The sequence below is a fragment of the Malaya genurostris genome, chromosome 3, assembly GCF_030247185.1.
Source record: "Malaya genurostris strain Urasoe2022 chromosome 3, Malgen_1.1, whole genome shotgun sequence".
In the NCBI taxonomy this organism is placed as follows: Eukaryota; Metazoa; Arthropoda; class Insecta; order Diptera; family Culicidae; genus Malaya; species Malaya genurostris.
Window position 1 is genome coordinate 118,298,559 of NC_080572.1, and position 18,703 is coordinate 118,317,261.

The following is an 18,703-nucleotide window of genomic DNA, read 5'->3' on the forward strand; positions in this document are numbered from 1 at the left end:
AACCGGATACCGGGAACCAGGATAGCCGGAAACTGTTTGTTTAGTTGCCTACTGATAATGACTATCGATTTGGGTAGTTTTGAGACCAGTGTAGAAAATCTTTTACGTTTTTGTTTCGCCGGTTTAAGTGACGGTGTACAATATTGAACACACTTTACCCTATAACTCTGGAATCGAAAATCGGATCCTAATGAAATTCAGGAATTCCGTATGGAATCACGAGACCTTTCATTTGAATCTAAGTTTGTGGAAATCGGTAAAACCATCACTGAGAAAAGTGAGTGAGATCCATTTTAGTATATATTACCACTATTTCCGGTACTTCCGGAACCGGATACCGGGAACCAGGATAGCCGGAATCGGTTTGTTTAGTTGCCTACTGATAATGACTATCGATTTGGGTAGTTTTGAGACCAGTTTAGAAAATCTTGTACGTATTTTGTTTCGCCAGTTTAAGTGACGGTGTACAATATTGAACACACTTTACCCTATAACTCTGGAACCGGAAGTCGGATCTGGATGAAATTCAGGAATTCCGTATAGAATCACGAGACCTTTCATTTGAATTTAAGTTAGTGGGAATCGGTCAAACCATCACTGAGAAAAGCGAGTGAGATCCATTTTGGTATATATGACCACTATTTCCGGTACTTCCGGAACCGGATACCGGGAACCAGAATAGCCGGAATCGGTTTGTTTAGTTGCCTACTGATAATGACTATCGATTTGGGTAGTTTTGAGACCAGTTTAGAAAATCTTTTACGTTTTTTGTTTCGCCGGTTTAAGTGACGGTGTACAATATTGAACACACTTTACCCTATAACTCTGGAATCGAAAATCGGATCCGGATGAAATTCAGGAATTCCGTATGGAATCACGAGACCTTTCATTTGAATCTAAGTTTGTGGAAATCGGTCAAACCATCACTGAGAAAAGTGAGTGAGATCCATTTTAGAATATATTACCACTATTTCCGGTACTTCCGGAACCGGATACCGGGAACCAGGATAGCCGGAATCGGTTTCTTTAGTTGCCTACTGATAATGACTATCGATTTGGGTAGTTTTGAGATCAATTCAGAAAATCTTTTACGTTTTTTGTTTCTCCGGTTTAAGTGACGGTGTACAATATTGAACACACTTTACCCTATAACTCCGGAACCGGAAATCGGATCCGAATGAAATTCAGGAATATCCTATGGGACCGGGAAACCTTTCATTTGAATCTAAGTTTGTGGAAATCGGTCAAACCATCGCTGAGAAAAGTGAGTGAGATTCATTTTGGTATATATGACCACTATTTCCGGTACTTCCGGAACCGGATACCGGGAACCAGGATAGCCGGAATCGGTTTGTTTAGTTGCCTACTGATAATGACTATCGATTTGTGTAGTTTTGAGACCAATTCAGAAAATCTTTTACGTTTTTTGTTTCTCCGGTTTAAGTGACGGTGTACAATATTGAACACACTTTACCCTATAACTCCGGAACCGGAAATCGGATCCGAATGAAATTCAGGAATGTCCTATGGGACCGGGAAACCTTTCATTTGAATCTAAGTTTGTGGAAATCGGTCAAACCATCGCTGAGAAAAGTGAGTGAGATTCATTTTGGTATATATGACCACTATTTCCGGTACTTCCGGAACCGGATACCGGGAACCAGGATAGCCGAAATCGGTTTGTTTAGTTGTCTACTGATAATGACTATCGATTTGGGTAGTTTTGAGACAAGTTTAGAAAATCTTGTACGTGTTTTGTTTCGCCGGTTCAAGTGACGGTGTACAATATTGAACACACTTTACCCTATAACTCCGTAACCGGAAGTCGGATCTGGATGAAATTCAGGAATTCCGTATGGAATCACGAGACCTTTCATTTGAATTTAAGTTTGTGGAAATCGGTCAAACCATCACTGAGAAAAGTGAGTGAGATCCATTTTGGTATATATGACCACTATTTCCGGCACTTCCGGAACCGGATACCGGGAACCAGGATAGCCGGAATCGGTTTGTTCAGTTGCCTACTGATAATGACTATCGATTTGGGTAGTTTTGAGACCAGTTTAGAAAATCTTGTACGTTTTTTGTTTCGCCGGTTTAAGTGACGGTGTACAATATTGAACACACTTTACCCTATAACTCTGGAACCGAAAGTCGGATCCGGATGAAATTCAGGAATTCTGTATGGAATCACGAGACCTTTCATTTGAATCTAAATTTGTGGAAATCGGTCGAACCATTACTGAGAAAAGTGAGTGAGATCCATTTTAGTATATATTACCACTATTTCCGGTACTTCCGGAACCGGATACCGGGAACCAGGATAGCCGGAATCGGTTTGTTTAGTTTCCTACTGATAATGACTATCGATTTGTGTAGTTTTGAGACCAATTCAGAAAATCTTTTACGTATTTTGTTTTTCCGGTTTAAGTGACGGTGTACAATATTGAACACACTTTACCCTATAACTCCGGAACCGGAAATCGGATCCGAATGAAATTCAGGAATGTCCTATGGGACCGGGAAACCTTTCATTTGAATCTAAGTTTGTGGAAATCGGTCAAACCATCGCTGAGAAAAGTGAGTGAGATTCATTTTGGTATATATGACCACTATTTCCGGTACTTCCGGAACCGGATACCGGGAACCAGGATAGCCGGAATCGGTTTGTTTAGTTGCCTACTGATAATGACTATCGATTTGGGTAGTTTTGAGACAAGTTTAGAAAATCTTGTACGTGTTTTGTTTCGCCGGTTCAAGTGACGGTGTACAATATTGAACACACTTTACCCTATAACTCCGTAACCGGAAGTCGGATCTGGATGAAATTCAGGAATTCCGTATGGAATCACGAGACCTTTCATTTGAATTTAAGTTTGTGGAAATCGGTCAAACCATCAATGAGAAAAGTTAGTGAGATCCATTTTGGTATATATGACCACTATTTCCGGCACTTCCGGAACCGGATACCGGGAACCAGGATAGCCGGAATCGGTTTGTTCAGTTGCCTACTGATAATGACTATCGATTTGGGTAGTTTTGAGACCAGTTTAGAAAATCTTGTACGTTTTTTGTTTCGCCGGTTTAAGTGACGGTGTACAATATTGAACACACTTTACCCTATAACTCTGAAACCGAAAGTCGGATCCGGATGAAATTCAGGAATTCCGTATGGAATCACGAGACCTTTCATTTGAATTTAAGTTTGTGGAACCCTATAACTCTGAAACCGAAAGTCGGATCCGGATGAAATTCAGGAATTCCGTATGGAATCACGAGACCTTTCATTTGAATTTAAGTTTGTGGAATCGGTCAAACCATCAATGAGAAAAGTTAGTGAGATCCATTTTGGTATATATGACCACTATTTCCGGCACTTCCGGAACCGGATACCGGGAACCAGGATAGCCGGAATCGGTTTGTTCAGTTGCCTACTGATAATAACTATCGATTTGGGTAGTTTTGAGACCAGTTTAGAAAATCTTGTACGTTTTTTGTTTCGCCGGTTTAAGTGACGGTGTACAATATTGAACACACTTTACCCTATAACTCCGTAACCGGAAGTCGGATCTGGATGAAATTCAGGAATTCCGTATGGAATCACGAGACCTTTCATTTGAATTTAAGTTTGTGGAAATCGGTCAAACCATCAATGAGAAAAGTTAGTGAGATCCATTTTGTTATATATGACCACTATTACCGGTACTTCCGGAACCGGATACCGGGAACCAGGATAGCCGAAATCGGTTTGCTTAGTTGCCTACTGATAATGACTACCGATTTGTGTAGTTTTAAGACCAGTTTAGAAATATTTTACGTTTTTTGTTTCGCCGGTTTAAGTGACGGTGTACAATATTGAACACACTTTACCCTATAACTCCGGAACCGGAAATCGGATCCGAATGAAATTCAGGAATTTCTTATGGGACAGGGAGACCTTTCATTTGAATCTAAGTTCGTGGAAATCGGTTAAACCATTGCTGAGAAAAGTGAGTGAGATCCATACTACCACTATTACCGGTACTTCCGGAACCGGGTACCGGGAGCCAGGATAGCCGAAATTGGTTTGTTTAGTTGCCTACTGATAATGACTATCGATTTGTGTAGTTTTAAGACCAGTTTAGAAAAATTTTTACGTGTTTTGTTTCGCCGGTTTAAGTGACGGTGTACAATATTGAACACACTTTACCCTATAACTCCGGAACCGGAAATCGGATCCTAATGAAATTCAGGAATTTCCTATGGGACCGAGAGACCTTTCATTTGAATTTAAGTTTGTGGAAATCGGTTAAACCATTGCTGATAAAAGTGAGTGAGATCCATTTTGGTATATATGACCACTATTTCCGGTACTTCCGGAACCGCATACCGGGAACCAGGATAGCCGAAATCGGTTTGTTTGCAATCTTCAATTGAATCGATTCGCTCTCTGTATTAGTTAGGAAGTTAGTATATAAGTTCCTTTTCCCCATTACACAATCCAAGTAGGTTTAGAATTTTCCCTACACAAAAATCTCAAGCAAATAATGTCCTCATGGTAATAACCAAATCATATATATAATAGGGCTGAAAAGTCATCACTTGTGGTTGAACACCTAATTTAAATCTTAATAATTTAATTTTAACTCATATTCCTATAAAAAAAAAGAAAAAAAAACGTTTTTGTTCGGCACTTCAGGAAAGATGTGGTACTTCGGTACCAAATAAATAAGTGTTAGCAAGTAGTATGCACTTTACGTCCGCTTAGCGGTTTAAGTTTATGGACATACTTTTTTGTTTTTTAAGAATCAAAGAAAATTATTCTAATACCACACATTTATATATGAAAATATTTGAGATATGAGAAAGGCATCATTATACCACTAGGTGAAATAAAACAGGTTTTTATTCTTCATACCAACAAATTTCGCAAGCGAATTATTTTGTTCAGTTAATCTAAAAATCTTTTAATTCTTAAATTCCCTTGCCCACATTTTTTTGTATTCTCATGTCCCCCGGGCCCGAGTTTCCTCTCGACGGCCCTGCTCATATCCATTCATCTGAACCAGGGATTCGTCGATACCTTTTGGATAATGAAATGTAGCCATGTATCTTACAACTCCATGCCAAATTTCGAGAGTTTCCGACGATAAATATTCAAATGCTGATCAACACGTAAGAACAACAAACATAATGAGCCAGCAAATTCACCGTCTCTTGGCCAAAAACAAATTCAACAATGTTTAGCACAATTCAACACACCTTTTTGTTACTGTACAGTATGGTTCGTTCGCATCATGTCCATCAATATAGAAACATTTGAGGAACAACAAGAAACAACAACTTGCAATGGTCTGTTTTGTTAACGACATTTTTTCTCGTCGTCTACAGTTGATTTCATCAGTATAAAAAAAATACTTTACATGTATTGATTTCTGCTATACGTATAAATATTCTACGTAAATTGAGGTTTAGAACATTTTTCTTAATTCAATTTAGGAACAGCCGCTCCTTATTACTACTGATCGACTGCTTAGAGTACCAACCTCTTATAAAAATCCACTCGAATGAATCCTTAACTTATAAAAAAATGAAACTTGTCTCTCGAAACAACCGCATATCGCGCGGTGGATTGAATTCTGACGGTGCCAATTGCAGACCGTGTTAGTCTTCTCGCAGCGTCGTTTGAGAAAAGATGTGAATTACGTGCGCGCTCACACCGTGATTGTTTTGCCGTTTTCAGGTGCGGTTATTGTGAACATCCGAAAAGCAATCTCCAAATTATGATGTCGCGCAATATTTCGATCCAAAAAATTGCCGTGTTTGTTTTAGCTGTCGGAGTATCGTGCATCAAGGCCCAAAGTGAGTGAAAAGTGCCTGTTTGCCAGGTTATCGGAAAGCAATAAGACGAACCGCTTCAAGTAAAATCATGTTTTGCTCTTCGGTGGCACATAAATTCTAGGAATTGGTAGTTGTCATGGTTCATATAAATTAACATCCATCAAATTAGTGATTTGTTCTCTAGATATGTAGGGACATATTTAATCTCAAGATGAGTGAAATAAAAGAAGATACAATTTCAAACCCTAATCCAGAATTTTCAGAAACTCAGCCGTGGCGAAAACTTCCTAAACTATACGATTATGATGATGTCATGGTTCATATAAATTAACATCCATCAAATTAGTGATTTGTTCTCTAGATATGTAGGGACATATTTAATCTCAAGATGAGTGAAATAAAAGAAGATACAATTTCAAACCCTAATCCAGAATTTTCAGAAACTCAGCCGTGGCGAAAACTTCCTAAACTATACGATTATGATGATTTCGATGATTGCCGAAACGCGAACCCGGAGTACCTGTACTGTGTCGTGAAGACACACCTTGTTGAAGATTCCAAATCAGTTCTTTGGCGCCTGATAAGTGTATGTATTGCGATGAATTAGCACATTGGTAAACATAAACATTAGAGTCCTTAAGCTGCAATCATGAGACGTGTACAGTAAGGGTCCAATGAAAAAACGAGTCATTTTCGTAAAGCGGTAGTCCCAATAAGCGTTGAAAAAATTCCGTGTGCAAAATTTTGAGCTAAGTCCGACATGGATAAGTTACTCTCTATGATATCGAAAATTGAATTCTCTATTATAGCGAAAATTTTCAAACTTTGACCGAAAAGACTTTTGACAAGGAGATGAGAAATTTCGGCCTCAAACATCTAGTCTATTTGACTTTCCGAAAACTTATGCTTTTATTTACAAATTTTGGGCCCTATATACTAATTCGTAGCCTAGAAAATCTGGACCTCTCGCAGAGATCCTTCTAAAAAATGCTGCACGCGCATGTCCCGGGTTGGCGGTTCAATGCATAGGACGCTGGTCTTACAAGCCAGTTGTCGTATGGTCGAGCCCCGACCTGGAAGGATTCTTAGTGTCAGTAGGATCCATAGTACTAGCCATGCAATGATTCTGTACACTAAGAATCAGCTGCGAAGTCTGTTGAAACAGAAAGGCCAAATTCCACAAAAGGAATGTTATGCACGGAACCACCCGCAATCCCATTTCAACCAGAATATTAGTTGATTTTCTGAATTCGACAATTTGGTACAACTAATCGATTGTTGTTTTAACTAAACTGTCATTTTTGTTTTTCGATTAGCAGAAACGATGGTTGAAACAACTAATTTAACTGTTTGAAAAAAAAAAATGCTGTCAATTAGTGAGGACACATACCTTTCAATTTCAACAAATATTTTAGTTGAAATAACTTGTGTTGTTATTGAAACAAAATACTGTTAGTTGAAAAATAAATCGGTTTTATTTGTTTGTTTGTTTTGAGATCAGTAAAGATCTAAATTCTAAAAAAATACTTCTGATTCGATCGGAAATGATTGATGTAGAAAAACGTTTTAATCAGCAAAAGTGCCCGAAGGGGCGAGTAAATTAGCGAAATTATTAAATTTACCTATAATGATGCCTTCAAACGGTTGAACTAAAGTTATGCACTGATAATTCTAGTCAATTTATATGAGCTTGGGTGCATCAACGGCTGGGAATTGGAATTTTGCGACGGCAATTCAAACGCGCCATTCAATCGCAGCGCGTTCTGTGCGTTTGAAACCCTTCGCTCCTGTTACTTTTATAAATTAAATTCATGTCAAAAAGCGTTTTATTGCTAATGCATGAACATCATCATCGGTATCAAACAGCTGGAAGTAAAACAGTCTGCTGGAAGTAAATAATGATCGAATTTGAAGCATAAAATTTTTGCGCATACCTGAAAGATTACGAGATGATCATTCATAAACATTTTCTAATTTGTCACCAAATCTTTTTCATCTCAAACAAGGTTAACTTTATCACAACACCGCTGTTAGATAAACACTTGTTATCATAAATTTCTCAAATCGAATGAACACAATTTCACCAAACGCTTAAACCATCAATGTTGTTTTCATTGACATTTTGAAGCGACGCGAACAGATTTCAACTGAAAAAGTTGTTGATTCTGCATTGCGATTATTGTTTTGATTTAAACTGTCTCCGGCATTTGACACCATTCAAAACAACATATTTTTCAACTACTTGAATATATGCAAATCAAAAACTTAATTGGTTGAATCAAAAAGAAATTAGTTAAATCAAGTATCGCAAAAATTAAAAACTGCGATATCGCAATTTTATGATCGAAGGGTTCTCCGTGTAGATGTTCAAATTTTATTCGATATACTGATAATATTAGACTTCAACAACAGAATATTATTCTCAACATTTGCTACTTAGCCATTGTATACTAGCTGGCGCACCTTCTTGCGAACGTTCCGCATTAAATTCCGTACAGACTTCTTGGCTACAAGTTTTGACACTTTTTTCCAATCTTTTTCGAACTGTAGAACGGTTTCGGCTATCGAGACATGTTTCCTAAGATGTGCCTTCGTTAATGCCCAAAATTCCTCAATTGGTCGAAGTTGTGGGACGAAAGTGACATTTTTGGTAGTAAACCATTCTACCGTTGATTTCGAGTAGTGGAAGAAGCAAGATCTGGCCAGAAGTCAACAGGATCCTTGTTGCTTCGAATAATGGGTAGAAGTCGTTTTTGTAAACGTTCCTTGATGTATATTTCGCTGTTCATTGAAGCAGTGGTGATGAAAGGTTTCGAAATCTTACCGCAGCTACAAATGGCTTGCCAGACCATAGCTTTCTTACCAAATTTTTCGACTTCAATCGATGTCTCGGACTGGTTTAACACTTGCGCTTCTCGCACCGTATAATATTGTGGTCCCGGCAAGGATTTGTAATCGAGTTTCACGTAGGTTTCGTCGTCCATGATTATGCAGTTCAAATTTCCAGCAAGAATCGTATTGTACAGCTTTCGAGCCCTCGGCCTGATCGATGCTTCTTGTTTTGGACTACGTTTTGGTTGTTTCTACTTCTTATAGGTTCGAAGATTCAAACGTTCTTTAGCACGAAGAACATTTGACTTCGAAGTGCCCACTTTTTTGGCTACATCCCGAACTGAAACCTCCTTCTTTTGCTCGAACGCCTTCAGTATACGTTTATCCAACTGAGGGTTAGCAGGACCTTTTTTCGACCCGTTCTCGGTTTATCCTCAAAGGTGTTATCCTCACCGAACTTCCCGATTGCATTTCGCACGGCTTTTTCACTTACTCCTTCCATTTTTGCTATCTTTCCCAGTGACAGTCCGCGTTCAGTGCACCATTCGTACACGACGTTGTTCTGCTGAAAGTCCAGGTATTTCGGAATAAACTAATGAAAACGAATAAACAACTGCACAAGTGGTTAGAGAAGAGTGTAAACAACAGGACGCAGCCATAAAAATTAACAGATTCTGAACGATTGCGAAATGGCAGCGGTTTTGGTTGCGTTCATACTTTCTGGGACAGTCTTTATGTTGGTTAACGAGGAACCTATACTTGTTTACGTTAGGATATAGAATAACAGAAAAACCGACTTTTGAAAAAATGACCTTTTTAGGTTTTTCTTCAAGTGAATATTCGGTGCTTTTTGATCACTTTACTTTTCAAAAGAAACAACGGAAAAGTAATATTTGTAATAGTTATTGGGAAATGAAATTTAATCATGCCATTTATTAACAAATAATTATATTCAAATGAAACTTTCACAGATCACAGATAACACAATAAACTAAAATATTTGTGTACAAATTCCGAAAAAAAATATGTTTTTGCCTTTCTCTATAGAAAGGTTTTAGAATTACAGGAAAAATTTGGAAGGGTAATGGCGAACATTACCGTTTTGAGAGATGTAATGTCATATATGGCGAAACCGACAAATCCCAATGTTTTTTAATGCACCAAAATTTCTCGAAGATAAAAGAATCGATTTCGAAAGACTTAGAGTCGCTTGAAAGCTACTATTAGGATATTTGATAAACTCACAATACTAATGGTCGAGCATGAAATCTTACAAATGTTTTGATGAGACTATTTAAATGGCAAGAAAAAAGCATTATCACACCACTAGGTGGCTTAAAAAAGGTTTTGCCTTTCTCATATAGAAAGGCTATGCAATAACTGTGAAAACCGACTTATTAACCGAGGCCCGAAGGGCCGAATGTCATATACCATTCTACTCAGCTCGACGAACTGAACAAATGACTGTGTGTGTATGTATGTAACAAAAATATGCACTCACTTTTTCCAGAGATGGCTGAACCGATTTTCACAAACTAAAATTCAAATAAAAGGTCTTATGGTTCCATAACCTGCTATTAAATTTTATTTGGATCTGACTTCCGATTCCGGAGTTACATAATAATATGTGAAAATTAAAGAAAAATTGTGCATTCTATTTTCTCTGAAACAGCTCAACCGATTTTCACAAACTAAGATTCAAATGAAAGGTTTTCTATTATACAGGGTGATTTTTTAAGAGCTTGAGAACTTTTTTAAACAATAAAACGCATAAAATTTGCAAAATCTCATCGGTTCTTTATTTTAAACGTTAGATTGGTACATGACATTTACTTTTTGAAGATAATTTCATTTAAATGTTGACCGCGGCTGCGTCTTAGGTGGTCCATTCGGAAAATCCGCTTTTTTATCGACAAATTTTGTTCAGCGATGAGGCTCATTTCTGGTTGAATGGCTACGTAAATAAGCAAAATTGCCGCATTTGGAGTGAAGAGCAACCAGAAGCCGTTCAAGAACTGCCCATGCATCCCGAAAAATGCACTGTTTGGTGTGGTTTGTACGCTGGTGGAATCATTGGACCGTATTTTTTCAAAGATGCTGTTGGACGCAACGTTACAGTGAATGGCGATCGCTATCGTTCGATGCTAACAAACTTTTTATTGCCAAAAATGGAAGAACTGAACTTGGTTGACATGTGGTTTCAACAAGATGGCGCTACATGCCACACAGCTCGCGATTCTATGGCCATTTTGAGGGAAAACTTCGGAGAACAATTCATCTCAAGAAATGGACCGGTAAGTTGGCCACCAAGATCATGCGATTTGACGCCTTTAGACTATTTTTTGTGGGGCTACGTCAAGTCTAAAGTCTACAGAAATAAGCCAGTAACTATTCCAGCTTTGGAAGACAACATTTCCGAAGAAATTCGGGCTATTCCGGCCGAAATGCTCGAAAAAGTTGCCCAAAATTGGACTTTCCGAATGGACCACCTAAGACGCAGCCGCGGTCAACATTTAAATGAAATTATCTTCAAAAAGTAAATGTCATGTACCAATCTAACGTTTAAAATAAAGAACCGATGAGATTTTGCAAATTTTATGCGTTTTATTGTTTAAAAAAGTTCTCAAGCTCTTAAAAAATCACCCTGTAGTTCCCCAACAACTTCTAGAACATTCTATCCAGATCCGACTTTCAGTTCCGGACCTAAAGTGTGATAAGTGGAAAATTATCAATTTCATCAGTATTGTTTCACGAACGAAGGTCAAAAACAAGTACAAATCCCATAAAACTGACTGATAAATTCTTCCAGTTTGTAGTGCTTGTTAGTTTGTGGGCATAAAAACTCAATTCGGTACTACTGGTTCCCTCCTTCCCTATTCCGGAAGCACCGAAAATGGTGAAGAAAAACTCCATAAATAGAATTCACTTCGATTTATCTACGTTGCTTGAACCGGTTTTCACAAATCTTGATTTGAATTAGAGCTCATATAATCGTTAAAGCTACCGTGAAATTTCATTCGGTCCCAACTTCCCGTTCCGCAGTTACAGGGCGATGAGTGTCAAAGATTTCAAATCGCCATATAGAAAGACAATATGTAAGGGAGAGTGTTCGGTTACCGGCACCCTTTTATTTTAAGCTCATAACGTCTGAATTAGAGCACATTTTGCGGACATCTATACATCAATGGAAAGCTAAAGTCCCTAGCTAACAACTGATTAAGAAACTAAGTTGATTCATTCGATTGAAAAAATTTTGTTATCAATTTAATAAAGTGATAAATTTTTGCAATTTCATGAAAGGTGTTCGGTTACCGGCACCCCAAGAAATTTCGGAAACACATAAGTAAAGAATGCAATTATTCAAAGAAAAGCTGGAATTTATTCTTTTCGGAAGCGTTTTGGATAAAAGTCTTCATTGTCTGATGGTGACTTTGCCTTGGCTCTCTTGGTCGATGATTTGGATGGTGGCGTCTTTGGTGTTGATTTGGCCGGTCTTCCACGGTTTTTATTAGCCGGAGCATCTGCTGTTTGAGCAGCTACATGTTTGGTCAAAACTTTGGCTTGCTTTGTCTCGACAGTAGCCTGCATATCACTAACAATTTTTAACGATTTGTGAAAAAAAAAATGCGGTGCCGGTAACCGAACACCTTGGGGTGCCGGAAACCGAAATTGGTAGACATTTTGAAAATGACAGAGCAAATCTTTGGTTACGAAAATTTTGATAGCCTCCGATATTGAATCAAGAAATAGATCGATTTCACCTCATGAATATTCAATCCACTTACCTTTCCGATCGATGCTTTTCAATTTATGAACTTAAGGAAAAGACCTACAGGTTCCTACGGAATTCCCAAATTTATTGTGTATACTACTTCCAGTTCGGGAACTACAGGGTAAACAGGATTGGTAGACTTTGTTAGATTAAGTCCTAACAAATTTTCCTATTTCTATTCAATGAACAGTTGTTTTTGCGAGTTCCACAGTAATATTTATGATGATATGAGTAATATGAGAAAGTCATCATTACACCTCTAGGTGGATTAAAACAGGTTTTTTAATTATAATTTCATACAATTTATGAAAACAATCGATTTTTTTAATGTTCTGGACTTTGGGAAAATTGGGAAAAATATTCTAATACAATAAAACATCGTAGAATATGATTCCGTTTAAAAATTCGTGGGTAAGCAACTATTTCAGAACTTATGACGAAAAGTATGATACACGGCATAGTTTTCCACATGCCGGTTGTTACGAAGTGCGCATTTGTTAATGTGGATTGGAAAATTCCATGAATTTTCCCTTGAACAAAAAAGTCTATTCAGTCATTTTTTAATGGCGATTTTACGATTTCTGACCCGTTTGTGAGTGTGAATCTTTCGAAGATATTTATATCCCCTAAAGATATATTTAATAAGGCACACCGCCTTAGCTCTAAGATGCCAAAGGCATTTCTTATATGTACCTAAGACTAGGATAGATTCATGAATTATAACGTTGTTGTATTTTGGTTCACATTGTCGTATACCCGCAAATCTGGGGAATCCAGTCTCCGGTTGGTAGTCGCCAGTAGCTGGTGGGTTGAATCTTACATGGGGAGTGTCCAGATGGCGTGGGCACTTCGATGTTGGCCGTATCCTTTTGTTCATGTGGTCCCTGGGAAACATTCACAGGCTACAAATACCCGCGTGTTAGTCAACTGGAGCGGTCTTCCGTGGGCGGTGATAGTGAATGTTGCGGTAGAGAATGAAAGAAACATAGAGAAGTAAAAGTTGTACAAAACGGGGGTATGGGATCGAAATGATAAAGAACGACAAACATCTAATTAGTTGAAAAGCAAAGTCTTTGTATGACAAAATCCAAATTATTTGTATTTGGTATGACATTCCTTTTGTTGAATTTGACCATTGAGGTTCAAATGGTTGCATATTTCTGTATGCATCGCCAATGCTAAATATCGGTAAAGTGGCCAGAAAAAATATTAATGCAACCTTATCATTTTTTAGTTAGAACGTGATTTTTATTGCGTGGGACAGATATACGAGTACTTTCCATATGGGAAAAACTTGACGTGATATTTTTTAAAATTTTATTAAACTTACCCCGAATTATTTTTTTAATTTCTGAAAGTAGAGTAAAAATAGACGTTAAAGTGCCCAAAACCCATATGGGACTGATATGCGAGTATGGGCAGTGCACGTCATGTTAGTTGATGGCCAAACGAAACAATTTCGATTATGCCGGTTCTCGGGTTCCAGTGCCGGAATACCTACAATAGTGGAACTCACTTCGTTTTCTCGTGGATGACCACCGATCAGAGAACTGTTTCATTTTGTAGGTCATGCTAGTTAATGTACAATTATGAAAAATCGGTTCGACGGAAAATTTAATTATCTCGAGAAAATTTCCATGTCTTAATTTATTGAAACTTAACCCGTGGCTTACACATCAACACTTTACTAATTAACTCGCCTCGGCTTCTGGTGCTTGTACACCATCGCATGCCACCGAAGATTTGCCGAATTCAATCGTGGTCGTCGTGCGCTGGGGGACATCCAAAATCTGAATTTGTGCCAGAAAACATTGATGCTGTACGTACCATAATATCGAAAAATCGACCTGTGATTCACCGTGAGATTTAGACATGCCTGAGCATTAGTTTCAGTTCCATACTTTCAATACCGCATGTACATATGACCGTCAAAATGATTTGTTCTTCGTTGATTATCGCGGGGTGACATCACTGTAGAAAAAAAAGAGAAGCACTTTTTTGGGGAATTATTTTGGGATCCAAAAAATGGAGTAATCCTAAATTTGTATAAAGCACTTTTTAATATGTATATTTAAGTACCACCTAGTGGTGTAATGATGCCTTTCTCATATCAATCATACTATCATATATAATACTGTGGTATTCTTCAAAATAATTTTCTTCGAATCTTAAAAGAATAACCAAATCGGATTTTTTGACCGTCTATTGATAAAAACTATCAATTGGAGAAGATTTGAGGTCGATTTAGACAACTTTTTACGGCTTTTCTCCCTTCATGGTGATGGTATAAAATTTTTAACACACTTTACCCTATATTTCCCGATCCGGATGAAATTCAGGAATTACGTATGGGACCACAGAACCTTTCATTTGAACCTAAGTTTGTGAAAATCGGTCTCGCCATCTATGAGAAAAGTTAGAACAATTTTTTTATTTTTTTCACATATTTTACCATAACTCCGGAACCGGAAGTCGGATAAAAATAATATTCAAGAATTTTGTATGGGACCACAAGACCTTTCATTTGAATCTAAGTTTGTGAAAATAGGTTCAGTCATCTCTGAGAAAAGTTTGTGCACTTATTTTCACAATTTTTTTCGCATTTTACGCCATAATTCCGAAACCGGAAGTCAGATCGAAATAATATTCAGGAATTTTGTATGGGACCACAAGACCTTTCATTTAAATCTCCCCCGGTGAACGACCAAAAGGTTAAAGCCGGGGTAAAATAAATGATATATATATAAAAATTCATTTGAATCAAAAGAACCAGTTTTCAACAGCCTATACTGTAAAATCTAAAACATCCTTTAACAAATAAAAAAAAATCAAACTTGAGCCTTATTTTTTTCTTTTTTTGTTGTTAAAAAAGAAGGGGTTTAACTCAATCTTGGTAAAGTTTCAGCGTGGAAAGATTAGTACTTTCGGAGCAATGAATTTTTCAATCACGACCCGCACGCGCGGAGCGTACCGCAGCGCAACTCGCTCGAATACGGGCTTAACTTGTCGACACATGTCGCTCCACTGATCGAATCTAACTTTGACAGTTTATTGTTAGCATCGTTACAGCTAAAATTACGGTGTAAAAATGAATTCAAAAATCATAAATCGTTGCTACAATCCATTTAACCTTAAGACTCATGTTAGCACATCAAAAACTTGCGTTGTGTCGGGTTTCTTCTTCCCTTCTTGAGAAATTCGATTTTTGCAAGCAAATGATGTTTTGTGTGCACCGTGTAGGCAGAAAGCGAGTAAAATTGGGGCAAAGGATTTACGTGAGTGTTAAAATTGGGGCAAAGGATTTACGTGAGTATAGGCGAAATTTCAAAAAATCATATCAAAAAATCAAATCATATAATATTTCCGAGTTCTTTACCGAAAAAAAATAGTTAGATGAAAAAAAATTTGGGTGGCTGATTTTGCGTGGAATGCCCCATATATAATATAATATTGTATGACCCAGGCATTGCCGATTAATGGCTTGTAAGTATGAGATACGATCTTGCAGTACCGAAAACTTTAAACGCGTTTATCTCAGAACCACGTTTTTTAAGCTGGCCGGAAACATAAATCAAGTAAATCATGACCAATCGATTAAAAAATTTTACAGAATATTCTCGATAGTTATCTCCACAGAGGTACGTAGGGGTTTTTGAAAATTGTGAATATCTTTTTATGAACAATTTTGTGATGAAAAAAACGGTTTTATTTTCAAAGGCTGCCATTTTACAGAAAATAATTAATTAAAAAACCCCTTCATACCTCTATGCACACTGTAATACGAAATTAGAAAATGTTTTGTTTTTTGTTCTAGATCGAAAATTGCGGGAGCTAAATTTCCGGCCGTCAAAATGCAGCACTTTCGCGGAAATGCCGCAATTTTTGTTTTTTAATTTTCAAAACTGATCATTTTTTGCCTTTCTCATATAGAAAGGTTATGCAATCACCAACTTTTGAACCGAGGCACTGAGGGCCGACTGTCATATACCAATCGACTCAGTTCGTCGAGTACGCAAAATGTGTGTGTGTGTGTGTGTGTATGTGCGTATGTGTGTATGTAACGTTTTTTTGCACTAACTTTTCTCAGAGATGGCTGAACCGATTTTCACAAACTTGGATTCAAATGAAAGGTCTTGAGGTCCCATACAAAGTTCCTGAGTTTCATATTGTTCCAACTTCCGGTTCCGGAATTACAGGGTGATATGCACCAAAATGAGGAAAAAAATAATCACACACGTTTCTCAAAGATGGCTAAACTGATTTTCACAAACTTAGATTTTTTGCATAAATATCTGTTTATTAATCTTATTTTCGTGTATTACATCAACATTTTACAGCACAAGTGTTTTGACCCTTTGGCCTTTCATCTTTGTTGTTCATACGATTCGTTATTAATAATAGGTGTTTTAGTTACTCTTGTTTTACATACTAATGTTTAAATCACAAACTTAGATTTAAATGAAAGGTCTTATAGCCTTATACAATTTTCCTGAGTTTTATTTGGATCCCACTTCCGGTTCCGGAATTACAAGGAAATATATGAAAATTTATGAAAAAATATGCAATCAATTAAAACCAATAGTCGAAAAACAGTATTTTTACCATCGTTACTACACAATGTAACAAACGATTTCTGTGATGGCGATGCATAATTTAACATTTTTCAATTTTAAGCAACGGTTCGGATAATTTATTTGTTCATTGACATTTGATCAAAGCAAACCTGTCAAAGTGAAGGCGATACTGTAAAATGCAACGCAACAAAACGACTCGTATCGCCTTGTAATTCGCGTTCTCTCCGACAGCACCCTCAGGTTGCTGTCAGATGTCGTTTTTCATTGAAATCATTCGTGGAGTGTTTTACTCGATTCGGGCACTTTTAGTGCAGTCGACCATACAAAACAGGTGCACTGTATTTCATTGATTTGCACCGTACGAAAAAAATGCACTTCCGGGCCAGTCGCAGGCAAATTTTTGACATCCGTTTACTTTTACGAGCAGCAAGCGTACGAACCAATACCATCAGAAATTAGCAAATAACAGTGCAGTACTGTTTCACTGATTAAATTTCCTAGCGAGTGGAATCAATGAAAACCCACAAGAGTGAGCGTGGAACGCGGAGAGAAGCGACGCGATTCAATGCAATATACTATTATCGCATTGCATTTACTCTGACTGGTTTGACTTTGATCAAATGTAACTAGCTCGCACGCCTGAGTTGAGTCTCGGTTGAGAAATTTTTTTTAGTGATCAGTCAGACAAAACCTATGTTGTCAAATGAGACTTACTAACGCTAGTTATTCAATTTTTAAACACTTGTTTTACTAAAGAGAGTTTCGAAATCTTGCGAACTAGAGTTAATCTCGCTGAGATGTGAGTGTGGATTCCCAGATATTCAAATTATCAAATTACCCAATTACCTGGTTGGTCGATATTTGCTTGTGTTATAACGTCATATGGATAAGTCCATTGAGCCACACCGAACGTTGAAATTTCCATTAGAATTCCATTTTTGAAGTATTTCGATTTGTTGAAATATTATACAAATTGGTAAAAGCCTACCATATATTTCTGGGGTAAACAAGCTTTTATGTCGGCAATAAATTTCAACCTCACTTATCCCATCTGTCTGATAAATAGTTGTACTCAATTCTGAACTCTATTTTTATTTACACTTATGAACAAGCTGGAGAGATTGAGACTTGAAGTTAAACATTTTGAAATTTTGAAAATAAGTATTGTACACTACCTAGACTTGGGACTCTTCGTAGACCATCGTAGACATTTACTACACCCCTCCTTGCCCAAATGTTCTACGTGGTATATGTATAACCCCTTTATCTTATTCGAGCAGTTGTAACGTTTCACTCAAAACTGGTGTTTGAATTTCGCTTACAATAACGGTTAGCTGAAAATTTGTTTTAATGCACCTAGTGACGTGGGAATACATTTTTACTATTTATTACTCGTATTTTCATAAATATAATTCAGGGAATCTTCTAAAACCTTATCATAGAATTTAAAATCAAAACAACAACAATTAAGCATAAGCTGTTTCATTTGTAACTAGTTTTGCGCCAAATTGAAAAAAAAATTACGTTTTTGCATCGTCGCTCTAAATGACGGCTACAAAACGCACTTGTGTTGTGGTGTGTTGTGTTGTGTTGTGTTGTGTTGTGTTGTGTTGTGTTGTGTTGTGTTGTGTTGTGTTGTGTTGTGTTGTGTTGTGTTGTGTTGTGTTGTGTTGTGTTGTGTTGTGTTGTGTTGTGTTGTGTTGTG

The 18,703-nt window shown here is 37.3% G+C and overlaps 1 protein-coding gene across 1 annotated transcript in view; it reads left to right on the forward strand.

Annotated features, from left to right (window-relative positions):
* Nucleotides 1–5,634: 5,634 nt before the first annotated feature.
* LOC131436166 (O-acyltransferase like protein-like) overlaps nucleotides 5,635–18,703 on the forward strand; it is a 30,830-nt gene continuing 17,761 nt past the window's right edge. The window contains exons 1-2 of the mRNA XM_058604705.1: nucleotides 5,635–5,841; nucleotides 6,252–6,406. Of these exons, the coding sequence (XP_058460688.1) occupies nucleotides 5,763–5,841; nucleotides 6,252–6,406 (234 nt within the window). The 5' untranslated portion in view covers nucleotides 5,635–5,762. The remainder of the gene's footprint in view (nucleotides 5,842–6,251; nucleotides 6,407–18,703) is intronic.